General features: G+C 31.8%; 7 protein-coding genes across 15 annotated transcripts in view; 4 read left to right on the top strand and 3 right to left on the bottom strand.

Annotated features, from left to right (window-relative positions):
- LOC122638189 (unc-112-related protein) overlaps positions 1–2,848 on the top strand; it is a 35,378-nt gene extending 32,530 nt beyond the window's left edge. Inside the window, exons 5-8 of the mRNA XM_043830985.1 lie at positions 707–1,135; positions 1,481–1,693; positions 1,793–2,029; positions 2,176–2,848. Of these exons, the coding sequence (XP_043686920.1) occupies positions 707–1,135; positions 1,481–1,693; positions 1,793–2,029; positions 2,176–2,376 (1,080 nt within the window). The 3' untranslated portion in view covers positions 2,377–2,848. The remainder of the gene's footprint in view (positions 1–706; positions 1,136–1,480; positions 1,694–1,792; positions 2,030–2,175) is intronic.
- Positions 2,849–3,772: 924 nt separating this feature from the next.
- On the bottom strand, positions 3,773–5,948 carry LOC122638195 (testis-specific serine/threonine-protein kinase 1). Its single transcript, XM_043830996.1, has 4 exons — positions 5,865–5,948; positions 5,497–5,670; positions 4,724–5,389; positions 3,773–4,304 (listed from the first exon to the last, which is right to left on the bottom strand). Exons 1-4 carry the CDS (start codon positions 5,946–5,948, stop codon positions 4,140–4,142), a joined length of 1,089 nt encoding a protein of 362 aa, XP_043686931.1. The 3' UTR covers positions 3,773–4,139.
- A 582-nt stretch (positions 5,949–6,530) lies between these two features.
- LOC122638193 (putative transferase CAF17 homolog, mitochondrial) lies at positions 6,531–8,216 on the top strand. Its single transcript, XM_043830992.1, has 2 exons — positions 6,531–6,710; positions 6,845–8,216. Exon 2 carries the CDS (start codon positions 7,017–7,019, stop codon positions 8,124–8,126), a length of 1,110 nt encoding a protein of 369 aa, XP_043686927.1. The 5' UTR covers positions 6,531–6,710; positions 6,845–7,016; the 3' UTR covers positions 8,127–8,216.
- LOC122638190 (RNA-binding protein 34-like) lies at positions 8,145–11,257 on the bottom strand. Its single transcript, XM_043830986.1, has 3 exons — positions 9,688–11,257; positions 9,292–9,614; positions 8,145–9,180 (listed from the first exon to the last, which is right to left on the bottom strand). Exons 1-3 carry the CDS (start codon positions 11,213–11,215, stop codon positions 8,980–8,982), a joined length of 2,052 nt encoding a protein of 683 aa, XP_043686921.1. The 5' UTR covers positions 11,216–11,257; the 3' UTR covers positions 8,145–8,979.
- Positions 11,258–12,166: 909 nt separating this feature from the next.
- LOC122638194 (splicing factor YJU2) lies at positions 12,167–14,127 on the top strand. 3 transcript variants are annotated; one of them, XR_006329375.1, is made up of 4 exons: positions 12,167–12,383; positions 12,469–13,203; positions 13,279–13,790; positions 13,994–14,077. XR_006329375.1 is itself a non-coding variant. In XM_043830995.1 (4 exons), exons 1-3 carry the CDS (start codon positions 12,360–12,362, stop codon positions 13,615–13,617), a joined length of 1,098 nt encoding a protein of 365 aa, XP_043686930.1. In that variant the 5' UTR covers positions 12,167–12,359; the 3' UTR covers position 13,618; positions 13,994–14,127. The 3 variants fall into 3 exon arrangements, 2 of the variants coding, with proteins under 2 accessions (XP_043686930.1, XP_043686929.1); XM_043830995.1 differs by having other exon boundaries at positions 13,279–13,618; positions 13,994–14,127; XM_043830994.1 differs by lacking the exon at positions 13,994–14,077 and having other exon boundaries at positions 13,279–13,826.
- Positions 13,912–20,514, bottom strand: LOC122638188 (myosin-10-like). The gene is made up of 12 exons (XM_043830983.1): positions 20,395–20,514; positions 19,956–20,094; positions 19,603–19,721; positions 18,489–18,710; positions 17,515–18,407; positions 17,291–17,410; positions 16,309–16,421; positions 16,077–16,216; positions 15,824–15,939; positions 15,403–15,754; positions 15,122–15,327; positions 13,912–14,050 (listed from the first exon to the last, which is right to left on the bottom strand). Exons 3-12 carry the CDS (start codon positions 19,672–19,674, stop codon positions 14,026–14,028), a joined length of 2,259 nt encoding a protein of 752 aa, XP_043686918.1. The 5' UTR covers positions 19,675–19,721; positions 19,956–20,094; positions 20,395–20,514; the 3' UTR covers positions 13,912–14,025.
- Positions 20,515–21,583: 1,069 nt separating this feature from the next.
- Positions 21,584–26,918, top strand: part of LOC122638186 (spondin-1-like) — a 13,333-nt gene continuing 7,998 nt past the window's right edge. For all 7 annotated transcript variants that reach the window (XM_043830971.1, XM_043830972.1, XM_043830973.1 and 4 more), the window contains exon 1: positions 21,584–21,767. In XM_043830971.1, coding sequence (XP_043686906.1) covers positions 21,765–21,767 — 3 coding nt within the window. In that variant the 5' untranslated portion in view covers positions 21,584–21,764. The remainder of the gene's footprint in view (positions 21,768–26,918) is intronic.

Here is a 26,918-nt window from a genome sequence, read left to right as displayed (position 1 = left end):
ACGATCGAGAAATCGTTTCCTCGAAGCTAACCTTCGGAGAACCATTAAATATTTCTTCTCTGAGAAAAATTCTCACGTCATTCAAAATTTGTCTCGACCAAATTTGTCCAAAAGATTTTTTGCATTTTTAACCTTTTACGTAGATTTGCTTTTCTTTTTTCTTTCTTCTTTCTTTTTTTTTTTTTTTTTCTTTTTTTTAGAGTTATCGTTATTCATATAGAACAAGTTTAGAGACGCTCGCTTATTTTCACAATCTAAACATCCGTCAGCAGTACTGCTAGATCGAATCCGATCATTACGACGCATGTTTACACAAAGAGACTTATCTATCCTCTCGACTAAACGAACGTGATTTGCACGGACCTTTTACTTACAATATTTACTTTTTCTTTTTACTCGCAAGATTTACTACGTTATTCCCTTCAAAATATGATAGCATTTAAATCAATTACGTATAACAGATCTATAAGAATAATAAGATTGTTATAATATAATTTATTATTACAAAACTATAATCTAACTAATATACAAAAGATCAGAAAATTAATTTATTAATGAATTAAGAAATCAAAACGGAATATAAAAATAATTAGAAAAATGAAACGATTTGGATAATAATTAATCGTTCTTAGTTATATAAAAAAGAAAAAATAGATCAAAGAAAGGAAATGAAAGTTATGAAATAAAAAAGAGATGCTTCCCGCAGGTGCAAGTAAACCTTCAAGCTACCATGCCACAATCAAGTTACGACAGCAACGGTGCCTCGTCTCCCGTCGAGGACGATATAGATGCAGCTCTGACGGATCTTCAGGTTACTCTCGAGGGTAGCAATATTAACAACGGTCCAAGTGACATAACGCAGGTGCCGGAGCTTTGCGACTACCTGCGTTTCTTCAAGCCAAAGCGTTTCACTTTGAAGGCATTCAAAAGATACTGGTTCACGTGCAGGGATTTACAACTGAGATTGTATAAAACCAGAGAGGAAACCAACGGTTCGGAATCACCGGCATATGTCATCAATTTACGTGGCTGCGAGGTCACGCCCGATGTTCATCTCTCTCAGGGTCGTTACGGGATAAGATTGGAGGTACCCAGTGCCGAAGGCATGACCGAGATGTGGATCAGATGCGATACTGTAAGTCATTTTTTGCGATATCGATGTGACACAAACAAACAAATTCCTCCTATCAAAATCATCTAATTTACTTTTAGTTGTTATTAGTATAAAAAAAAACAAACAAACAAACAAACAAACAAACAAACAAACAAACAATGTTTATTTCCGATTCAAAAGCAATGAAATCATTTCTATAAATTTTGTTGAACCATCGATCATTTTTCTTCGTCGATTTTGTTTATCTATTTTTAAATATTTTATAAAACTATGAAAGAAATCAAATACAAAGATAGAAGGTCTCAACGTTATTGAAAAAAGAGACAAGATACTAAGGCAATTTCATTTCTAATGTTCATTATTTAGGAACAGCAATATGCAAAGTGGATGGCTGCCTGTAGATTGGCAGCGAAAGGTCGTACACTCGCAGATGCGTCTTACGAAAGCGAGGTCAACAGCATTACAGCTTTCTTGCAACTTCAGAGACCTGCACCAGCACCAGCGATAAGTCCAAACTCGTTGGACATCACACCGGATGATTACGTTGCACCGAGATTTGTAAAGAGGTTTAAAGGAAAGGTATATAATTCTTTGATGATAATATCGAAGTTTAATAGACTCGATCGATCGAACGAACGAACGTGTCCATTTAATCCTGATTCTCCAATTTCCATAAAGCTGGTTCAAAGGATCTTAGAAGCTCACGCGAACGTAAAGGATTTGCCTCTCGTCGAGGCCAAACTGAATTACATCAAGGCTTGGCAATCACTTCCGGAATATGGTATATCTCTCTTCGTAGTTAGATTCACTGGTAAAAGTAAAGACGAGCTATTAGGTATTGCCAATAACAGACTAATGCGAATGGAACTTCACAGTGGAGATCATTTGAAAACGTGGAGGTATAATACAATGAAGGTGAGTCGTTTTCGTCATCGTCCTTGAAATTTCTTTGTTATATTCAAATTGTTTTTGATAACTTTTTTAAAGATTTTAATAGAATATCTATCTATCTATCTATTTATCTATCTATTTAACCTACTCGACAATTTCACTTTCTCCAGGCTTGGAACGTAAACTGGGAAGTAAAACACATGATGGTACAGTTTGAAGAAGAGAACATCATTTTCGAATGCCAATCAGCTGATTGTAAAGTCGTACATGAGTTCATTGGTGGTTACATATTCTTGTCGATGCGTTCGAAAGAAGCGAATCAAACATTGAACGAGGAAATGTTCCACAAATTGACAGGTGGCTGGCTATGAGAAATCTCTTCGATCTTCGAAATATCCTTTTAACGAATGACGAAAAAACTTATCGAAGAGATCAGTTTCTTTCTTTCTTTTTTTTTTTTTTCTTTTCGTAAATCTTACGGAATCGTTATTGCCAGTCAACGTTTATAAAAAAGAAAAAAATTAAAAAAAGAAAAAAAAACAAACAAACAAAAAACAAAAATATGGGTAACCTTGCAACAAGTAGGTTTCATATGTTTAATATGCTTTAGATGTGTACATAAAAATACGAATGGAATCGTCCAAATCATGGAATGCCTTCATGGATAGAATGCAACGATCGTTTATATATATACGTGCTCTATACGTTTTATCTCTTATCGTCCTTGAACGTCAAGAGAATAATTATGTAAAAATGCGATCGCTCAAGAGATTAGCATTATTCTCGATGTAAGTTACGCATCATAATATATCACATAACGTACTAACGTTATTCGATAAAGAACGACGAATTATTTTCTTTTCTTTTCTTTTATTTTTCTTTTTTTCTCCCCTTATCAACCCGTACGAACGATTAAAAGTAAAAACAAAAAAAAATTCGATCGAGCCTATCTATTACTTACTCGATAAAATATAACAATTTTTTTTTACACTTTTCTTTGATCTAAGAAAAGGATAAAGGTCCGACTGGATGCTTATTGGATGACGTTGAAAATTATTTTGAAAAATCATCTTTCTACATGAAACTCGAAAATTCGATAACACGATCTGATTGGTCATTTTTAAATCAGGATTTCAATGATGATGCTGTCGTTCACGATTATATATATATATATATATATATATACATATATATATATATGCAATTAATGTGTCTAATCTATTACATGTACCTTTGTACGAGAAACATCCGTGCATAAATAGTACGGAATAATAATGATAATAATAATAATAATAATAATAATAATAATAATAATAATAATATTAATAATAATAATAATCTTGATTAATAAATAATCATGAATTAACGCTCGTCGGTCCTCTCGATCTCTCACGGCACGATATGTTTCCCAGTTTAAGAACGGTGCTATTATTATGATACCGAGCGAGATTGATTTGTACCTTGCGAGATATAAAATCGTGTAAATTATTTGTTATCCTTCTAACGTAGGTTGCATACATGCGTTTAACTTTATCTTACACGTGTGTGTAACTTACATTGGAAATATATATACATATATATATATATATATATATATATATATATATATACATATTAAAATATATTTATTTATACCGTTATACATTCTCTATATACGATATTACGTTATATGTATATGTAACCAGAAAGTATAGTTTTGTATGTTAGTAGAGTATAGCTGTACAATAAACTTAATTGATTAATTATTAACGAAGAAAGATCACAATCGTGATTGTACTTGTTTTTATTCCAGGACATTCTTTAAGTCAACTTTAGATATGGTAGATGTTCGAATGAAAAATTTCCAAATAAATAGATCACATGCGATCTTCGATTTTTCAATATGAATGATACATCGAAACGATCAACACGTTTCTCTATTTTCTTTCTTTTTTCTTTTTGCCACCGTCCACATTAGACACAATTGAAAGATCGTATGGATTTGTTTATTTATAAAATATATATATATATATATTGTTATCAAAAAAATAATACTCGTACTTGTAACAGTCAGATTAACAAAGAGCAAACATATGTAAAACGCCTTCGGTTCGAATTTCCGCGTCACAATATTCTTGATTCTTGAGAACTATAATCATTCGACTGCGATGGGTGGTTGGGTATCTTTTCCAGAAGTTCCAATTGATTTAACAGTGCTTCCTTGATTTTCAGAATTTTTAAACGGAGGTAAAGCTTTCGACGTAAGAAGATTTCCAGTTCTGGCAGCGGAACTTACAATGGTACCGCCACCACTGCTCACCTATTTCAAACGGGTCGTTTTCAAATGTCCTATTAATTTTTATCTTAGAATAACCGAGTGATCACGATAGATCACGATCGTCGTTTTTGAAATTTCAGCAAAGTAACAGAACGCGAACGTGAAAGTCTATTAATAAGTGACGGTAACGAGATAAGAGTATCAGAAAACGAGTGGTAATTTATCTAATGAGAAAGCTCTTTTAAAATATGTACAAGACAAGTAAGTTTTGATAATATTATCACGTATGTTTTTTTCATTTAAATTAATAGTAATTATAAGATGAGATAACGTACAAATTTTAACAAATTATATATATATATATATATATTCTTTTATATATATTATATATATGTTTTGTTTATCATATAATATAATATATCATATATCATATATATATAAGAAAATAGATTCATACAAACCTGTTGATGAATGGGTGGTGCCGAATGAATGAGTCTGCCTGCAAGAGAATTGGTCTTCTCCTTTCTGGTACGTACCCATTCATGACCAAGTACTCTGTCGAGAGTTAGCCTGAGGGTGATGTCCGGCTCGAGAATATGTCTAACGATGCTCTTCGCCGACGTAGAGACGGTCTCGCGTACTCGAGACCTGAATACCCAATTCCGTGACATCTGATCCTTGAGAAGTTTTCTCAAATTGGAGTCATCGAACGGCATCGAAGCATTCAGCATAATGAAGAGAATGATACCGAGAGACCAAACGTCAGCTAACTTAGGATTATAAGGTGTACCAGAGACAACCTCAGGTGCAGCGTAAGCAGCAGATCCGCAATAAGTTTTACTTAGGACGCGTCTACCATCGTGATCGACGCAAAATCTTGCAAAACCAAAATCCGCGAGTTTCACATTGAACTTCCTCGACAAAAGAATATTCTCACACTTAAGATCCCGATGAGCAATATTCTTGCTATGAAGATATTGCAATCCAGAGGCCATTTGACGGAACCATAGCTTGGATTGTTGCTCAGGTACAACTCCGTTTCTCGTGACGAAGTCCAATAAATCACCGTTGTCTGCATACCGCATGAAGATGAAAACACGTGGCCCACGTTGCAATATACTATGCACCTGAATTACGTATTAATACCAGACCGATCGGAAATATATGTTGATTAATGAAATAATCGAATTTGGATTCCCCTCGAACGAACGTTCTCATTGAGAACGTATCTTACTTGGATTATATGGGGATTCTCGATCTTCGTTAATATCTCCAATTCTCTAGGGAAAAACTTCTCGAGAAAATCGGGCGGAGCTTTCTCTTTGTCGAAGATCTTACATGCCAATCGCATTTTTTTCGAACTTGCTCCATCAACGTACTCAGCCAGGTGTACGGTCGCATAGGAACCCTAAGCGATTATGTCAGGCTTTATACTATTTGACAAATCAAATCAATGAATCTATTCTTTCGCGTATAAACGAATAGAATAGATTTAAAGAAAAAGAATAAGAGGATAGCGAGGACAAGTGTTTTTTAGCGACTGAAAAGAGATTTGATATCAATAGAATCTTCCTTCTGGTTTAATGAAAGAAAGCAAGCAACCTGTCCGATCTTCTTGCCGATCAAATAGCCCCTCTGCTCAAGTGCGTTCACCTCCGAGTTTCGGGGGCTCAGTCGCGTGGCCATGCCAATGGTTCTTCATTGGAGGTTCACCAACGCCCAACGATAGGCAACCATAAGGGTCACACTTTCGTTCACCTTTTAAGATTCTCTTAATATCCACCTGATCAGCACGTTTCTTCTTCTATCGTACTTCTCTTTCTCTTTCTTTCTTTCTTTCTTTCTCTCTCTATATCTCTTCCTCACCCTCACTGTCACTGTCACTTCACAAGATTTAAAATTATCAACATAGACAGGAGCATATGCGAACCGAAGGGTTGCTTCGTTTACATCGATAATCTACTCGCGTGGATCCGTTTTGTCATTTCAGTCGGCTACAGTCACTAGAATTTTGTACGTTGAGACCAGCTTGTTGAGCTTGGTGTGGAGCGGGGCAGAGAAAAAGTCCGTGTCTCATTCGAGCGTAGCCATTATACGGGAAAACAATATACTGTTGATCTCCACCTACGCGACTTATCATTTTCTTCGACTTTGCGATATAGTCTTTCGGATTTTTTCGATTGGTTTTCATATTCTATCGATCGTTCCAACTTACTTCTTTCATTGCGAACGATAGTAGGAAAAATTATAAACGTCTTATCTTAAATGATATATTAACGGATGATATGTAAATAATTTTTTAAGGCTGTGCTTTTAGAATTTGAAAGTACGCGGTGTAACGTTGTTACCACTGAAGAAGGATTCATTTTTTCTCGTTGGTAACAAGAGTAGTAGTTGTTGTTTCGTCCGACAGATGACGCGCATCATCTCTTCTGACACAAAAGATAGGTTAGTTAAATATCAAAGGATCTCGGTATATTCTATTATTTATATATGCATAAGAAATAAATTCATTTGAATGCCTGTATTTACGTGTTACGAGTTTAATTTACACAAATTTGATTTTTATTAATAATTTACAGATAAAATACTTAAGAAGAGTATTCAAGAGAGACAGATATTCAGATAGAAAAAAGTAATAATAAGAGTAACGTAAGTTTTGTATACTCTAATAAGAAGAGTATAAACTTCGTCATTTTTAATTTTTGAATTATGCACCGTGCATTTTAAAATTATTACGAAAATAATCATATAATGTCGAAAACGATATTAAATCTTATTAGCAAGTTTGCTTTGCGAATTTGTTTACAAAGGCATAAGATTGCTACTGTAAGACGAATACAAAGTCGAACCTTCGCATTGAATGCTCGACAATCTGAACAGAAAATATTAGAATGTTTAAATGAAAGGTCTGTGTTACGTGTCAGTGGACACGAATCTGCTGCCTTCTTACAAGGTTTAATAACGAATGATATAGGACATCTTAAAGACGGCTCTGCAAGTATTTATTCTTTATTTTTAAATATCAAAGGTAGAGTATTATACGATACTATTTTGTATAAAAGCAAAGAGGACAATGTTTTCTATATAGAATGCGATACCCAAGTAGCAGAGTCTTTAGAGAAACATTTAAAGATGTATAGGGTAAGAAGAAAAATAGATATATTATCTATAGATAAAAATATGAAAGTTTGGTCTATGTTTGATCCAACTGAGATCATTGATGGCGAAAATGACAACAGTTCTTTTGAAGGCTCTATTTTTCCTTGTGGCACTACAAATAACAAAGGTAGCAAATTTATAGACAACATTATAATATGTCAAGACCCTAGATCATCAAATTTTGGTCTAAGAATTCTTGCTGAATCAAATATTGAAAGATCTGAGATCATAAAGTATTTGGATCCTAATATCTCCATTTCTAAGAATAGTTTAACATACAAAGAATTTAAATACAAAGTTGGTCTTGGTGAGGGTGTCGATGATTTACCACCAGGCAAACCATTACCTCTGGAAATTAATTGTGACTATTTACATGGTATTAGTTTCCATAAAGGTTGTTATATCGGTCAGGAACTCACAGCTCGTACACATCATACCGGTGTAGTGAGAAAACGTCTGTTACCTTTCATATTTGATCAGATTCCAACTATATCTTTTAAATATGATGAAAAAATTCTTAACGAGTCTGGCAAAGTAATAGGCCATTATCGGGGACATAATAATAAGCATGGCTTAGGATTAATGCGTCTAGGCGAGACCTTTAATGCTAAACAAATTGAAATACAAGGACATCCAATCAAAGTAATAAAACCTGCATGGTGGCCACAAGACTCAAAAAAAGAAGGAATTTCTAATCAATAACAAAATTAAATTTAATCGTTTCATTTATAATTAATTTGATTGATTATTGATTATTATATATGAACATGAAATAAAATTATAGCGACGCAATCAATGTAATTTAAATCTTGTCTCCATTTCTATAATTTTTTTTTTATAGATGACTACTTCAACGACACAAGAGTCTAAGGAAAAAACAAGAGAAATTTTTACATGCTCTTTCTGCACTTTACAAGAGTATTTTGATTTCAAAGGTTCAAAACCTCCTTTCGCACGACATATTACTTATTTAGAAGAATGCTATGTTATGAAAGATCCTTTCGATTTAACTGCTAAAGATGTTCTAGTTATTGGAGGAGATTGTAATATTTGCAAAAAACCAGTGTGTCTAGGGTGCAGTGTATTCTTTGCTAAAAGATTTTGTCAAACTTGTGCTGCAAAGAATTCAGATAAATTACCGTTACAAATTCTCTCGAAAATCAAAATATAACAAACAGCTGTTCTTTAAATGAAATTATATACTTGGTACTAAAAATATATCATTTGTTTTATATGTTTTTATGATTGTAAGATACAACTTTCAAATAGAGATATTACATTCGTAGATATAAATTATTTGTTTTTGAAAAATCTTTTACAAATCAATTAATCATCTTATTATTATTCTCTTTACAAGTTTCAAGGATAAATATTTCCTAGGAACAATATTATAAACTTTGTCTCCCATTGACGATTATATTCGTTGAAAAATTAAAAATTAGTTTATATCGTGTTTAACTTGCAAAAAACTTAAAATTGATAAAAAATCTGTATTACAGAGGATTCTGTATGTTAAAGATATTCTGTACACAAAAGAGGTCGTATAATAATCGAATTAGACTTTCTGTTTTTTGGATTTGGTAGTGAGTATTGCAGCCATTTTCTTTTTCTCTTGTTCCAACTTAGACTTCTTCTTCTTTTTCTTTTCTATGGTAGCTTTCTCTCCTTGAAAAGTGGTAGTATTTTTTACTGAAACATTTGAGATACTGTCTTTCTGTAATTTATTTTTAAGTTTCAATTTCTTTTTATTACTCTCCTGTAACAAAAAAAAAGGAAGATTAAAAAAAAAGGAAAATAATAAATTAATAATGATGAGTGCACAATAATTAATGAGTGCACAAAATGTAACGAATGTAATTAAACTTACTGTCGGAGAAGTTTTATCCGCATCATTAGATTTCAACTTCTTTGATGATTTATTAACTTTGTTATTTACAGAGAGTGATCTTTTATTCGTGTTTCTAACTCTCTGTTTTGGTTTGTCATCTGTAGAATACCGTTTTACCCGTATTTCTCGATTTAGTAGAGTTGATCCATTTAATTCTAACGCTAATGGTACAGAATCTTCGCTTTGAAAATTAACATATCCTATTCCTTTTCCTATACCTTTTCTTGTATCTCTAATTAATCGTACAGAATGAATTTCTCCACATTGTTTGAAGTGTTCCCAAACATCATTATCTTTGATTGCTAAATATAATAACAGAGATTAGACAAATACATATTGATATATAAATTTTGAAAATGAATTTATATTACTTACTGAAAGATAAATTTCCTAAAAATACAGCTTTTTTACTGTCTGGCTTCTTCTTCAATTTATCGACAGAGTCTACTCTCAAGTAATTGCCTTTGAATTTTTTTCCATTTAAACTTAATGCTTTTTGAGCCGATGTTGCAGTCTTATATACCACATACATAGTAGTAACATCTATTTTTGGATGTATCTGATTTTTTATAGCAGCTACTTTTTTGCTCATCATCAAATCTTTTGGAACTATACATCTTTCCCGTATACTTTCAATATAACCGAATTGTCTAAATACTTTCTTTATTTCTTCTTTCTTTACAATATTTGGAATATTACTAATATAAACTGTTCTTTTATTTTTTTCAAGTTCTTCAGACTCTGATTCTTCATCACTAATGTCAATATCCTCATCATCTTCATCATCTCCCTTAAAATCTTCATCATTTTCATCATCCACAATACTGTTTGCTAAAAGATCTTTCAAACCAGGAGTAGACTCTTCATCATCCTCATCTTCGTCGTCGTCGTCATCGTCATCATCATCATCATCGTCATCATCACCATCCTCATCCTCATCCTCATCTTCTTCATTAAGATTGACATTACCTTTTTTCTTTTTATTTTTAGCTAGAAGTAATGAAATGTTTGTTTCATATTGATATTCATCTGACTTATCACTTTCGTCTTCTTTATAAAGATCATCAAAGGAATATTCATTACCATCGTCGTCGTCGTCGTCGTCGTCGTCATCATCATCATCGTCGTCGTCGTCGTCGTCATCGTCCTCATCTTCTTCATCTTTCTTTCTTTTTTCTTCAGATGTATTCATATCCTCAGTTTCATCTTCCTCATAAGAATCACCTAAATAATCATCTTCGTCGTCGTCATCATTATCAGTATCATCGTAATTTTCACTGTCATAGTTATCTTCACTTTCTTCAGTAGAATCAGAATTTTTATTTTTTACTCCTTTAAACATTTGTACTCCTTTATTCTTAATTTCCATTGAAATGGAATTATCTACATCACTATTATATTCATACTCATCATCTTCATTAGATTCTTCATCCTCGTTAAAATCAGTATCATCTTCATCTGTATCATCTGCCAAACTTTGTCCAAAGATATCTGGTACTTTATCATTATCATCTTGTGAAACAATACTATCATTTGACAGTATAACATCTTCATTTGTATCATCCAAAGATTCGTCAGATTTATTTTTCTTATATGCTAAATTTTGTTTATCTTTTGAAAATTGTTTATTCGATCTATTTTTATTATTTTGTGAAGAAATATTTTTATTGCCCAGAGATTCTGAATTCTTCTTTTTTAAGCCACTCTTTTGTTTCTGTTTATTACTTAATTGATTTGAATCATTCTCATTATTCTGCATTTTATTTCCATTGATTATGCGTACCTTACCAGTTGGTGTGTTTGCAAATTTATTATTTTTCTTTTTATGGATAGCATTATTTTTAATGACTTTCAAAGGTTTATTAGAAGAATTAGCTTTTGTACTTTGCTTAACTTTAGCCATATTAGATTGTTTTATTGTTTAAGGTACTACTATATGTATACACTAAAATAAAAAAGAAATCTATTCAATACATCAGGAATTTTTAACGTATAAATAATATACATAAAAATATTTCATGAAAAACGATTTTAATGTGAATAATAATTAAGAATGAAGCAGATTATCGAACACACGTGTTTTTAGGAGGGAAATTGTTAATACTTTAAAACAAAAGAAAATAATAAATCTAAACAGTATCCATAATATGTGGAATAAATATTTGCAATTACCTTAAAGTTTTCTTTCTTACGAGTATAACAACTATTTGTAAAAATTATTATTAATTTTTACTCGTGTTCTCACGCCGGTAAGATCTTGTTGTAACAGCCAGTATGGATGGTAAACGGTTAATCGGTTATAATTATCATTGTTACCAACTTTTCGATGTATGCAAAGAAAAATATTTTCGAAATATTTGATTAAAGGAGGAGATCTTTTTATTTATTTCTTTTATTAATCTTCTCTTTTTGTCTATAAATATATGAAATCTCGCTAGAAAAAAAAAATCAAAAAATAAGAGGCTTCTTCTAAGAGTAAAAAATCACAAAATTGATAAAATATTCCAAATATAAGTAATTCCTGCAAACCGAGTGTATAGGGATTTTATCTAGTAACTTCCTCACAAAAGAAAAACGAAATATTTTATGACAAACTCGAATTAATGTACATATTTACTACACAAACAAATAGGACGAAGATATTAAGGAGAAGAATAAACAAATAACAAAATATTTATAATGATGATAAACAATTACAAAAAGACTTAAATACGATACAAAGTAAGTGTTTCTCTCTTATACGATGTACACAAATGATTGGTTCTCGACGCAATCATCGGAGCACGTTGATTGGCTCTTGCAATTCCCTTTGATGTTAACTTAGTTCAGTGTTTAAACTGTCTCCATAAGTAATTCATAATAGTTCCAAGCAAGACACAGCACATGTGCAGTTTATTTCCACGAAAAATAAGTATTTTTTCTGGTGGGGAAAGTGTAATAGATTAAAGGGTGATAAATAGATAGGTTAAGTTTGCACATTTTATGTAGTTAGTACTAAATAAAATAATAATTTGTACAATTGTAAGTAGTACACTACAAAGAGAAAAATGTCGGAACGTAAAGTATTAAATGTAAGTATAATATCATAATTAATTTATCCAATTAATCATATATTTATATTGATGTAATGTATGTATTTGTTTTCAAATATTTTAGAAATATTATCCCCCGGATTTTGATCCGTCGAAAATTCCGCGCATGAAATTAGCACGGAATCGACAATATACAGTTCGGTTAATGGCACCTTTTAATATGAGATGTAAAACATGTGGGGAATATATATACAAAGGAAAGAAGTTTAACGCGCGGAAAGAGGATGTCGAAGGCGACGATTACTTAGGGATTCGTATTTATAGATTTTATATAAAATGTACACGATGTCTACAAGAAATATCTTTTAAAACCGATCCAAAAAATACTGACTATGAAATAGAAGCTGGGGCAACGAGGAATTTTATGGCTTTGAAACTAGCAGAAGAACAAGCACAAAGAGAAGAAGATGAGGAAAAAGAAGAAGAAGCTACAAATCCAATGAAGCTTTTGGAGAAAAGAACGCAGCAATCTAAACAAGAGTTGGAATTATTAGAATCTTTGGAAGAGTTAAAGGATCTTAATCGTCGTCTATTGCAGGCAATTGATTTTGAAGAAATGTTAGAACAGTTTAACACGCCTAAACAAAGGCTAGAGAAAGAACAAGAAGAGTTAGATGAACAATATATTAAGTCAGTATTTGGCAATAAAAACCAAAAAAGGATTGTTGTAGAAGAAGAAATCGTGGAACTAGATGAAAAAGAAAGTAGTCCTCCTAAAAAAATTTTAAAAACAAAAACGAAAGATAAGGAAAGTGATAGTTTAGATTCAAAAGAGCATTCCTCAGAATCTAAAGAAACTGTAAGTTTACTTATATCCTTTCGTTTTATTAATGTGTTTTAAAATATAATTAATATGTTTTTTCTTTTTAAACAGATTGATATGAATTTATCGGGACCGTCTACGAGTACAAATACTTCTAAAAATACTGCTAAAAGTTCAATATTTTTAAAAGATACCAAAGCATCATTTAATAAGAAGAACTTAGTTATTGTTAAAAAGAAAGCAAATTTAGGTGTAAAAACTAATTCGGATACCACTAGTGAGAAAGAAGTTTCAGGAAAGACTGTTATGTTACCAGAAATGAACTCAAAGAGTGATGAAATTAAAGTTAACAATGATTGTGAAAATACAGTGCCTACTTCCAGTAACATTGGAAATGGTCTTTCTTTATTAACAGAATATTCTGACAGTAGTGACAACGACAGTAATTAATGCAAGTAATATAAATTAATTGCATTTTAAATTATGTATTTATTTTATAAGCTTTCCTAATATAAATATATTGTACAAAGATACGTTTGTATAGGTGTATATAGTTATAAATGATTCTGCAGTTAAGAATTTTATCTAATGTAATTTTTGGAGACACAATAAAATTCTCATAGGTAATTAATTTAAATAAATTTTAGAAATGTAAACTACTTCATTATCGATTATATATTTTATGATAGCACTTGTATTTTATAGATAAAATATCTATGCTATCATATCAATTAACAGGAAAAAATTCGTACAATTGCATACAATTTCTTAAATGATATCAAATGATATATGTATTTTTAATTCTTCCAAAATTTTAATTCTACAGAGAGCAAGTAATGGCGACGACAAGAATGTTTCTTACAGGATGCCAAACCCTCTACTCCTAAAACACAAAAACATAATAAATCAGGTAAGTAAAACTAATAGTTGGTCTGTTTCAAAGGCTAGGCACTCTGTAAGGAACAAATCGGTCTTAACGCCAGTGATGGTTTCAGTCAGTTCACATAGAAGGAGTACGTAGCCTATCAAAACAGACCACCCTGGTAATATATAAAACGTATTTTGTAATATGTCTTAATTTTGCAGTGGTACAAGAAAATGAAATTAATCTCAATGAAGTATATTTTAATGTGTTTTTATAGAACGAGAGACTTATCATTAATTACAGAAAATGACGAGAAAATATATTTATATAAAGAATAAACATTTAAACTTGTACAAAAGAGCGATTGTTGCATTACCGAACGGATCATGTAGTCTTAGACGTCAACGTACGAACGGCATCTGACGCGAGGAAGAAGTTTGTTTTGTTGTTTTTAAAGAGGAACGACGAGAGCGATGATTGCGATCGCGATTTGTTCTACTATTAGCGGCGTCCACATTTTCACTTGTGTTATGTTTAACGTGGGAATGCGCGGCATTAGAAAATTGCAATTTTTCTTCGAGCGAAGATAGCGAACCACCATACGAGGAGGAACTATTAAATTCAGGTAAATTATTAACGATCTCAAGTTCTGTGGAGTCTAGGAGCCAATTATACAAAGATTCACGTATTTCGTTATTAGGATTCTTTCTGTTCGCGAGCCAGAAAATAGGTTCTTGAAATCGTTGTTCTTCGTGCCGACAACGTTTGCAGATGTAAGTTTTATCCTCGTTAGAAAGAAAAAATTCACGAGTTTTTGAATCTGATTTCGAGAAAGGGAAGAGTTTCGATTTAGTTTCCTGATTACGAATCAAACTGGAACTACGGGTGTTATGATGACCTTGTCGCACCGTCGACAGTGACCTTGGCGAAGAGTGCAAAGTTAAAGAGCGCTGTAAAGTAGGTGGCATCATAGGACGCAACAACGCTCCTTTGTAATTGTGGGATAATTTTGAAAAGGATCTTTGATCGTGATCGTTCTTGGTCGAGTTGGACTTCGACATCGACAACGAAGAACGTTCCCTAACATACCGCTGATCCTTGTTTTTCTCCTGTAGAGCCAGTTCCAGCTGAGCGATACGATTCTCCAAACGTGTGCGTTGAGCCTGAGCATGATCCTGATGATCCTCCATTTGTTTCACGATTTTCTCCAAGCGCAGTACTTGCATCTGTTTGTTCTCCAAAGTCGCGTACAGTTCTTGTATAGCCTCTGTCTTCGCAACGATTTGCTTGTTGATCTTAATTACGAATCGTAAAATATTATTCGGGTAAACAATATTTTAAATATCTTAATCGATAGAAAATTTGTTTACTTCGTCTATGTCTTTACGATGTTCGTCGTCGTCGTTCGAAGTATCTCTATCTGTGTGCCCTACTTTTCCTTTCAAAAGACTCAATAACTCGTCTCGAACTTTGAGGAATTTACTTTGTTCGCGCATTATGCGATCACGTTGTTCGAGTTCAAGTTGCTTCTGTGTAAGAGCCGTTTCCAACTCCGCAGTATGTGCTGTTGTCTCCGCTAAACTATTACGAAGATCGGATATCTGTTGCTGAAGTTCAATAACGTGAGCGTTCACTGCAGCTTTCCCACCCTCTTTTATTTGAACTTGTAAACGATTTTGGATGTCCTGCATTTGTCCCTCCAATAACTTGTTTCGTTTTTGGCTGAAGGTGTTCAAAAAATTCGTTAAATTCGACGAAAGTAATTAAGAAAGATAAAAGGACCGAACATACAGATTTTCTGTTATTTGTTGGAAGTGATTACGCTTCATCGTGATGTCACGAATTTCCTTAGATTTGATCATAAGTTCTGCAGCCAGTTTATCCTTAGATTCATCCTCCGAGTTATTCTGTTCGAACATGAAATGACGAAAGATCATAGAATGTAGCTCGATTACTGTCTTACCGATAGATTTGATTAATGAATTTGACGATCGCTTTTTTATGGCTTATACGAGGACATGTCCCGAAAGTAGTGCAAACTAACAGCCGCCTGATGCATCACCGCAGTGATTTCTTCTTTCTCCTGTTGTAGCTTTAATATCGTTCCTTTCTGTTCTTCCAGTTCTTCTCGTGCTAGTTTTAGGTCGTTGAACAGACGAATCTCGTTTTCCGTATGACTGCCATCTTGCGTAAGAGAAGTTTTTTTCACGTAACAAGTGATTAAACAAAATATATATACATATATATATATATGTATGGTATTGAAAATAACATACCCGTTATCGCAAAATTTTTACTCTGTTCCAAGAGTTTACACATTTCTTGACTCGTTGCTTCTAATTCCTTGTAACGTTCCTGCATCACGGACAGCTCCTTTTCTGCAGTCTCCCTATTAAAATTCCTGGAGTAATCTCAAAGAATTAAATTTGAAAATACATATTAACGGTATGTGCGATTGGAAGTATGATAGCGAACATCTCACATGTCTGAAAAACATCAATGTATTGATTGGTATTGGTAAAGATTCTCGATCGAGTTGGAATTTTATGCATGAAAGATCAAATGAAATAAGTGGCATTATAGTATCAAGGGCTTTGCCCTTATTGATTTAAGCTACTTATGACTTCGGAGAACATAGTGTTATATGTGCACTTATCGGATGGCATACAGGGTGAACATCATTACTCATCCTTTTTTACTTGATCGATAGTCAAGCTGTGTGTCACGATTTAATATTATTCGACATCTATCTCTTTCCAAATCTGATAACTCTTCTACGAGATATCTGTCAATATCAGGAATGGTAGAAAATCTTCTCGACAAGGTAGACCCGAATTGTTCATCTTACATAAGTGCCCCGTCAGCAACCAAGTAATTCGTTTCCTTCGCGAGAAAATTGCTCGAAGGATTTTCCATCGTGTTCTATTAACTCTTCGTTCATTTGAGATTGAACGATAAGGATAGACCCATTTTCCGAGTCTAGACAACCTAGTTAGCTTCTTTTCTACTGTTTTACAATTTAATTAAATTTGTTATCGATTATATTTATAGCTACGAATACGTACGAATATATAATATAAAGATCGTACAAGGAGAATTTTTCGTAGTAACGTCTCCAGGTTCTCTGAGATATTGAAGAAAGAAATTAATTTCATTAATTCGTTTTGCGATACGTTTAAGTTTTGACAAAATTGGCAAGTTGGTAAAGTATTTTCGCGCAGCGTGCATACCCAACGAATCTAATGAAACGTCCTTTACCTCTTTTCCTTCTCCAGATTCAATTCGACAATCATGGCATCCATCTGGTCGTTCATGTTTCTCGTGATATTCTCCGCAGTGGTTTCCTTACTGTTCATCGTTTCCTTCAGTTCCATCAGCCTGAAGCAAGCGAAGCGAAGAGAAAGAGACTGTGTAGAGAGAGACTTAGATTGTCAGAGAGTGATCAGAGCGACTGGCTATTCGGTAGAAACAAAGAGAACAACCGTGCTTCGAAGCTGTCCCGCTGTTTTTCCATTTTCGAAACGAGGTTCTCGCTGTTCCTTATCGTTTTCTGCATATCCTTCAAACGCTGCTCCATCGCCTGTTCCTTTACTTTCAGTTGACTCTCGAAAGACTTGTTCTGGGTCTGCAGCTGTTGTATCTTCGTCTCGTCGCAGGCTATTTTGTTCTCCAGATCGCGGATCTTCGTGCGAGCCCTTTGCAATTGGCCTTCGTTCTGTGTACGACGTTCCTTCGTCGCATTATGCTTCTCTCGTTCAGTCTGAAGTTCTTCCGAAAGTGTGGACAATTGTTCCCGGATATCTTTCTGATCGTCCAACATGTTGTTAAGTTCCTTCATACGCGTACGAGAAATATCGTATTCGTTGTAGAGATTGCAAGTGTCCTTCACGAGTTCCGTAATAGCTTCCAATTGCAAAGACTTCATTTCTTCCAAACGTGTCTTCAGAGACGTATTGTCGCCTCGATAAGACTCTAAACGCGTTAAAATTTCTGGATCGCTATCTTTTTTGGACTCCTCGGTATTTTCTTCTAAACTTTTCTCCAAAGATACGATTATAAACGTATGTTTTCTCAATGCTTCTTCGCACAGTTCTTGATATCTCTTTGATATTTCTTTCAACTTGTTGTTCAGAGTTATTATGAATTCGCTGTCCATGTTAAGATCATTATTGACGCTAGGAGTATTCACCTTGTTAATCTTTGTTTGTTGCTCATTAGAAACAATTTGTTGAACCTTTGGCTCGGTTGTAGGAATTTTCGACGAGTCGATTTCTATGATCTTAAGTTCCTCCAATTTGCCAGGATCTTTCGCACCATTGAGTATCATCTTGTCACGCAACTGCGATATATCCTCGTATAAATCTTGAGTAGTTTTCTGATACAAAGAAAAGACAGGTTGATGACGTTAAATGACTTTTTTGCTTCTTGACAAAGAAACTTATGAAATAATTCTTACTTGTTTCTGCACGAGCTGTCTCTTAAGCAACACGAAACGCTTCTTTTTTACGTAGTATTGATTCTCGAGATCGCGTGCTTGCTTCGCCATTGTTATCGAATTGAGAGGCTTTTTATTCGTTACTTTCATAGTCGAACGACGAGATGAATTAGTTGGTGTTTCGCTAGTAGAGTCTCCTAAAGCAATTTGTTGTTGTTGTTGTTGTTCACTGGCGGAATTCTCCTGATGAGATAATAAGAATATTTGTGAGAGAAGACAATTGCATTTTATTTATGAAAAAACATGAAAAGTATTTTATATGAAACAGTATTTTATATAAAACATGAAATCAGCTCGCTAATTAGATCATTACATTAGTACATTTAGACTGATTAAGAACAGGCAATTCTTTTTATTTCTTTTCGCATGTAATTTATTTTATTAATACAATATCGTTAAAATCGTTAATGCGCTTAACTTTGAAGAAAAAAGAAGCTTTTAAAATATATATATTAAAGTAGCAATCCTTCGTGAAGTCAATTTTTAATATTTGATACAAATATAATACAAAAATATGAGTGCTCGAATGTATCATGCGATTTTTTATTAAAAATTTCAATAGTTCTTTGGCAATTAAATCTATCTATCGCTCTTAACAAATTTTCCTATGCTAATATCTACGAGTAAGACTGAATAATAATATGAGAAATAATCGTCTTAAATTTCAGTGAAAACGCTCCGATAGTTTTTAAAGTATCATTGGCACTGATTTAAAAAATATAGTTGTGAGAAATAGTTACTTTAAGATACATGAACTTGGTGAGATACTTTGAAATTTTCTGATAAAATTTTCAAAGAATATTCTTACAGGATAATACATACATAAAAATATTTCGGAAAAATCGAACTTTTTAAACTTTTTGAATGCATAGAACCCCTTAAGACGTATCCATGTCAATTTTTATATACTTTAGTACATATACATACTTTTAGAAACTACAAAAACCTCTTCAGAAAGGTAAACAAAAAAAAAAGCTCTTTTTTACGATAATCGAAGGTTCGTTTATCTCGCCTGCGTTTGATCGATCGCATATATATAAAAACGATCATGTATCATCGTTAAAAAGTGACGTACCTGCTGGATAGGTGAACTTTTATTTTTATTTTCCACCGTGGACGGTGAATTTTTCTCGACAGCCATTGCCATTATGCCTGTTCTTCGGTTGCCAATGGCTCGTTACTCTTCTGCACTTTCTATGCGATATAGAAATTTGCAAATTATATCTCATTTATCTATATCTCTCTTCACGATGAGAACGTAGACAAAGGAGACAAAGAGACACGATAGCTCGACTATCGTGTACTTTAACAGCTAATTGCAATCTCATTATCTTTACTAATTATCATCGTATCTCTTTTCTTGTAAAATGTCTCGCATATATATATATATATATATATACATATATATATATATATATACATAAATACCTAGTAAATCCACAATGGCCCAGCTTGTCTCTCTTTCGCTCTTTCTCGACTTTTATTACATAGTAGCATCACGTAATGGTACCTGGCGTTATTACGAATTCAAGGAGTCAGAAATCGGACAGGGTGATCAGTAAGGAATCTGAAATTTTTACGTCAATACGTAGAATTTTTTCTTATAACCTTTCGACTCATTGATCGTGAAAAAAATTGTATGATCTATTTGTTTGAATTATTCATTCGTTGATGCAAAATGTGTGCATGAGAAACATATGCATATTCAATGGAGATACAATTTTGCGTCAGAAATTTGGATTTTAGGATCGCGTCAATGTAAAACAGATTGTGGAGAGAGAGTTACGATCGCTGTTACGTCTTTATTTTCGAGTCGAGAAAAAAAAAAGAAAAGAAAAATTCTTTGTTTTTCTTAACACAGACTTACCGTTGGTGGTTGCACGCGTGCCGAACTCACACTCGACATACTCGAAGTAGTTCGCTGCACACTTATGTCCCCTTTCGATTTAGAAATTTAGTAATGACGTTACAATGGCGCAGAGTGATTTAATTTGACACGTCGCTCGTGGAACATGAAAATTAGAGAAAAGACAGACGTCGTCGCTATAGGCAACGTGATTGTCGATCGAGTTTTACCCTGAAAATGCATCCTTTCTCGATTTTATCGTACTAACGAAACTTGACGTAAATTTTATGATTTCTCTGTCTCTGTCTCTCTCTCTCTCTCTCTCTCTCTTTCTTTTATTTTTTGGAAAAGTAATACATATAATATATTAGAACGAGATTGATATCATCATTGATTTTTGTTAAATGACCTCGGTCGTCTTATCAATTTTATTTGAGAAAATAATTGCAGTCTAAATAATTAGATTACTCATAAATTATTATCTACATAGATTTCGTATATGTATATATATATATATATATATATATATATATATATATACATATACACGTACATATATATTTATATAAATATACATCTATATTTATATATAAAATATATATATATATAAATATGAAATCGTTTCGACTATATATGCGTATATTATATAAAATGTTAAAAAAAAAAAGATACAGCAATAAAATATATATATATTTTGCAAAAAAAGATATATATATACACATATAATTTTCTTTCACGAATAAAAAAAAAAAAAAACAAATATTCTCAATTCATCTGCCCCCTCATGATTATAACTTGCTTTAAAGTTGGCAAATGACCAGAGTCGATGATCGGTAGTATATCTTTGATTTAAAAATAAAATCCGTGGAATCTTCTGGACAAAGTCATATATTTACCGTCGACTGAGAAGCGTTCTTGAATCATAAAAAATGTTCTAGCTCGGTCTGGTTAGGTTGACGCTGGTTCATGTACCGTTCTGGGGGAGAAATTCCCTTCGGGACGTCGGTGCCGTCGAGTTTTCGTTGCCGTCAGTTGCGCACGCGTGCGTGCATCAGCGAGAACGCTTGTGAGTCGTGTCAGATTTAGTGCACTCGGTCAGAGTCAAAGAGATCGGAGCGTTTCGTGTTTTCGCTCGTGCTTGTCTTTTCTCGTGTTTAAAAACAAAGAGAGAAAGAGAGAGAGAGAGATAGAGAGAGGGAGAAAGAAAAAAAAAGGACTTCACGTGAAGTGTTTTTAAAAAAGAAAGAAGTTTTTGATATTTACAAAAAAAAAAAAGGAAAAAAAAAAATCAACGACTCATCGAAGATCGAATTTTGACGTTACGTGCTTACTAGCTTGATTGCCGGTGTTGCACGAGACATTACTTTTTCTTCTTTTTCTTCTTTTCTATCATGGTAAGCAACATTTACATATATTTCACTGTTTCCTACCTAGAGACCAGACGTGGACATGTCTTTGCTTTTGTTAATGTGATTCCGGTTATTATTAGGCAGGTATTCGAAGTGTGCCCGGCGTTTCTAGCCCCCGGAAACGTATTCGCTCCTTCGTATCTTCTTCTTCTTCTTCTTCTTCTTCTTCTTCTTCTTCTTCTTCTTCTTCTTCTTCCTCCTCTTCTTCTTCGTTTATTTCTTCTTCTTGTTCTTCTTGTTCTTCTTCTTCTTCGTTGTCGTCTTCGAAGAACGTGTAAGATTTTATTCGTGTAAAAATTGAACGTCGATTGATATTAAAATTGATTATTTTCTCTTTGAGAAAATTCCATGAAATACTAATCTATTCGTTTGTTTATACGTACTTACATACCGTTCATGTATCTAATTTTATTTTAAATAAATTAAGCGAAATTTTTTTCAAACAACTTTAGTATTCAATCTTTTTATATATATATTTTTTATCGATCCAAATCTTCGAATTTCTTGTCTTTTTTTTAAATTCAATATTTATTTATTTATTTATTTATTTATTTATTTATTTATGAGATTGTTTAAGAATTACAATTTTTTATATATTTATTGCATTCAATTTCTTTCTTATATTTAAGAAGTATCTTTTATGAAGAATATGTATATATAGTATTTTTTATAATGAATAAATCTTTTAACGATACTTTGTTCTTCACGATTGAAGTCCTTAAACTTCACGATTTCGCATATAATTCTAATAAGGTTTCGCTATCTAAGGTCATGATCACGACCGTCATCAGAAAAGTATGTTGGCAATGAACTTAGAAACAAGTGTATACGGTCGATCTTGTAGTATTCTTCATCTCTGATAATCATTAATTAAACACGAGTAATTATAAATTGTTATTAAACATACTCTTGGCTCGATTTATCTGGACTTAATTAAATATTCTATTTAAAAAAATATATATGAGAATTAAGGAGTTTAGAAAAAAAGAGGAGATATAGGATAAAATATAATTTATAAGAACATATAATTTATTAGAATTCTTTGGACTCGATATTAGAAAATCCAGTTTTATTCTTTCATTTTCATTGTAGGACATTAAAATTTTACGAGGATATTTCCTTAGAAAAATATCGCAGAGGAGAATAATAACGGCCGTTTATATCAAATATAAGGAAAAGTATATATATATATACACATGAGTGCATACATATATACATACATACATATGTATTTATTTACTATATATATAATATTTACATATATATATACATATATGTATTTATTCACTATATATAATATATATAATGTATATATATATGTATATATGTATATATAATATTTACATATGTATATATATACACATATATGTATTTATTCACTATATAATATATATATAATGTATATATATGTATATATATGCATATATGTATGTATGCACTTATCACATTTATCGTGTAGAAATTCTTCATGTCCTCTTTGGGGGGACATAAAATTTGCATAGAGCTCATTCTGCAAATCTAGATATTCTTGAAAATATATATGAGTCTGATGGTTGTTGGTTAACCGCTGCGAGTTTTAGTCAAACGACGTTTGATGTAGTCAAGGTACTGCCCGTACTAAATGGATTTCCAAGCGTTGGGTTTGGAAACCGTAGAAAACTAATCGATTGCTTCGAGTCCCGTCTTTTAACTTGCTTGATATATGCACGTTTATTTCGTAAAGTCGATGAACGAGCACGATCAACCCTCTGACATGTCGCATGCAGATTTATCTCTTCTACAAATTGCCCCTGCTCGAGGATTTATTTTCGTTCGGGAAACGTTTTAACGAACGGTACTATACAAACTTTTCATTATATATGTATTATAGCTATACATATATATATATATATAAAAGTATTTATACATATGTGTGTGTATTTTACGTATTACTTACAGATGATATATAAAATCGAAAAGCTTTAACTAACAACAGATTTTTCAAACGTCCGAGGAAGTAATTTAAAGTTTTTCAATTTTTACTTTCTTTACGAACGCAACTTTCAATGTCGGTAAATCTTTGCCTGACGAGTTTGTCAGACTGACTAAATCGAAAACAAGATCAGCACGTTTGCGGCTTCGACACAAGCCACTTATATCGTTATTATAATATGTAAAAGAACATAACTCTCGGCGGTACAATTTGAGGCGATAAAAAACTTCGTCGACGATAATTACTTAACGGATCTTTATCGAACCTAAATCTGCATATCTATTGCGATCATCTTTAATGAGTCTTGCAAAGGGGTTATCGATCCTTCTGGTTAGTAACAAGAAACGATGAGGAACTTTAGGAAAAGAAAATTGTTAACATGGATAACGTAATATACATACACACACACACATATATGTATATGATCGATTCAAAATTATAATATATATAGATAATTATGTTATCCATGTCAATGTACATGTATTATATGTATACATATATTTTTTGTATATATACATATATGTATATATATATATATATATTTATATAACGTTAAATATATATTTAACATATATATATATATATATATATATATATATATATTACGTTATCCATGTCCATGTTTCAATTACGTTGAAAATATATTTTGTATCGATCGATCTATCATGGGAATGGGCTAGTTAAATGATTCGTTATATATATATATATGGTACGTATTTATATACATACGTTTACTTGCCGTTAGTTCGAGTGGAATATAATTCTATTTACTCTTGTTTACTCGTTGTTCCATCGACTGTTTGAATGAACGTTGTACAAAGTGATGAGAAAAAAGAAAAAGCACACATACCTATTTGTGATTATATTTCCAACGATGAAGAGCAAACGTTAATTAACCCAAATTCAGGAACAGGAAACGTTCGGTCAATAAATTGTCATCGATTTATAGATATCCATACATATAATAAATATATGTATGTATATGTATATATGTATAGTGTATATATATATATATATATATATATATACACCTTCCAGATTGCGATTACGCTTCTGTTGTAATTATTCTCTCGGGGATACGCTTTTAATCGAGTTGAATTCCCACGATGAATCATTTTAATTTGATGAAAAACCTGATATAACGGCTTGGATCGATAGTCGAAGAGCATATTCCGATAAATAAATTAACATATTATGTCACTAGTAAGGTCGTAAAGATTAAACGATATTGAGATAATTGGAATGAAATCAATTTCGTCAGATAAAATCAATATGAAAGTTTTCGAATGATCGATTCAAAACTACGATTAATATATCCAAATGATTCGGTCTATAATTTATATATTTCTTGTTCTGAGATAATTCAACATTTACATTTGAATTATTGAAAGATTATTTTTCTCTAATGAAAAGTTCTAAAGGAAACAAGTAAATATATTTATTATTTAGAAAAATAATTCTTTTACGTAGTAGAAAAATTTTTAAAATAATATACGAGATGCAAAACATATTTTTTAATATCTCAAATGATTTAGACCATTTTAATAATTACCAACGAGCACAGCAAGTATTTTCTTAATCAGAGTTGAGTAAAACTTTTGTTCGTTAAAATAATTACAGATTATTTAATAACCGTTAATTATGTAAGGATACAAGTACGTCAATTCTTAGTAATTTAATTTATAATAACAATACTTTAAATATTTTGTGAAAAATATATATTTATTATTTACATAGTTTTAAAACGTAACTTTTAAAACGTAATAAATTTTGATATGCACTTTGATATGCGCGTGAGTAATAATTGGCTTTTAATTATTATTTCAAACATTTTATCTGATGATTTATGTGATTTTGATACGTTTTTTATTGTTTCATATGAGTATCTCTAATGCTATTTTTAAGAAGCTACAGATGATAACGGCGTCTTATATAAAATAAAAACTTCTTTATCGCTATGAATATTGATCGAGTATATTTAAACCTAATTATTATTGATACATGAAATTTAATATTTTCATATTACATATATTAGTCAATAATAATTTAAATTCTATTAAATTATTATACATTAAGCAATTAATGAAGAGATTATAAATAAATGGAGAAATTTATAAACATAAACATAGGACACATTGTATAATTTTAAATGTATAAATTCGCATTACTAATTGTAATAAAATATAAATTAATCATTGAATAATATAAAAATGATTAATTTACTATTACAAAACTGATTATGATTACTGACTTATATTAACAATAATTAATCGATTAATGATTAGAAGTACTACGATTACGTTCAATAATCGATTACAAAAATGATTACAAAACAATTCATCACTATCCAATTCTGCTCTTGATATACGAAACGAATTCTTTTTCCATTTATCAATCATAAAAATCACATTTGATGTTGTTTATTTTCGTTGAATCTATCAAAAAAAAGAAAAAAAAAAAAGAAAAGAAAAGAGAGAGAGAAAGAAAAATAGAGAAATAAAAATCTCTTTAAAATCTTTCGAGGACGAAAGATTTTAAAGGCAATCGATTTCCACACAATAACTTTTATACATTTTCTATATTATTTTTCATTCGCTTATTCATTTATATCTTCTATATACCTATATACTTTTCTTTTTTCTTTTTTTTTTTTTTTCATTTTTAATCCTTTGCCTTTGTAATACATACGAATTCACATCGAACGTAGCAGCAGCCAATGTCATTATCGCAAATTTAAATTCGTTCGCTCGACTTTTCTTCCTTTCTTTCTTTCTTTTTTTCTTTTTTTTCTTTTTTTCTTTTTCCTTCTTTTTCTTCTTTCATCCTTCGAAATGCGTTTCCTTCTTCAATAATCGATATTGTACCGATCGTTTATCCACGGATTTCTTTTTACAAATTATACTGAAACTTTTATTGGAAATGCTATCGTTCAACGTTCGATGGGAAATTCGAACAAAATCGTCATCTCTCTGTTGTGAGACTTTTTTTTCAGGTTTTCAATTTTAACGAGTGTGCGATTTATATATTTATATATAACACATGCATTCAAAACTATTCAGTGTTCATGAAAATTTTTCAATTGATCGTATTTTCTTTCGTTAAATTTTTTCTCGAGATCTCTCTCTCTCTCTCTCTCTCTCTCTCTCTCTCTCTCTCTCTCTCTC

Source organism: Vespula pensylvanica, chromosome 2, assembly GCF_014466175.1.
Source record: "Vespula pensylvanica isolate Volc-1 chromosome 2, ASM1446617v1, whole genome shotgun sequence".
In the NCBI taxonomy this organism is placed as follows: Eukaryota; Metazoa; Arthropoda; class Insecta; order Hymenoptera; family Vespidae; genus Vespula; species Vespula pensylvanica.
The sequence above is the reverse complement of the archived record's forward strand: the minus strand, read 5'-3'. Positions and strand labels throughout refer to the sequence as shown.

Coding starts and splice junctions, on each gene's coding strand:
- LOC122638195 (XM_043830996.1), bottom strand. CDS start 5,948: ATGGCCACGCGACTGAGCCCCCGAAACTCGGAGGTGAACGCACTTGAG. Junction 5,671..5,864: donor TCGGCAAGAAGATCGGACAG/GTTGCTTGCTTT, acceptor ATAATCGCTTAG/GGTTCCTATGCGACCGTACA. Junction 4,305..4,723: donor CACCACCCATTCATCAACAG/GTTTGTATGAAT, acceptor CGTTTGAAATAG/GTGAGCAGTGGTGGCGGTAC.
- LOC122638194 (XM_043830995.1), top strand. CDS start 12,360: ATGTCGGAACGTAAAGTATTAAAT. Junction 12,384..12,468: donor CGGAACGTAAAGTATTAAAT/GTAAGTATAATA, acceptor CAAATATTTTAG/AAATATTATCCCCCGGATTT. Junction 13,204..13,278: donor CCTCAGAATCTAAAGAAACT/GTAAGTTTACTT, acceptor CTTTTTAAACAG/ATTGATATGAATTTATCGGG.
- LOC122638190 (XM_043830986.1), bottom strand. CDS start 11,215: ATGGCTAAAGTTAAGCAAAGTACAAAAGCTAATTCTTCTAATAAACCT. Junction 9,615..9,687: donor TTTAGGAAATTTATCTTTCA/GTAAGTAATATA, acceptor TATTATATTTAG/CAATCAAAGATAATGATGTT. Junction 9,181..9,291: donor CGGATAAAACTTCTCCGACA/GTAAGTTTAATT, acceptor TTTTTGTTACAG/GAGAGTAATAAAAAGAAATT.
- LOC122638188 (XM_043830983.1), bottom strand. CDS start 19,674: ATGGCAATGGCTGTCGAGAAAAATTCACCGTCCACGGTGGAAAATAAA. Junction 16,422..17,290: donor AATCTGGAGAAGGAAAAGAG/GTAAAGGACGTT, acceptor GAATTTTAATAG/GGAGACTGCAGAAAAGGAGC. Junction 15,940..16,076: donor CGGTGATGCATCAGGCGGCT/GTTAGTTTGCAC, acceptor ATGTTCGAACAG/AATAACTCGGAGGATGAATC.
- LOC122638193 (XM_043830992.1), top strand. CDS start 7,017: ATGTCGAAAACGATATTAAATCTTATTAGCAAGTTTGCTTTGCGAATT.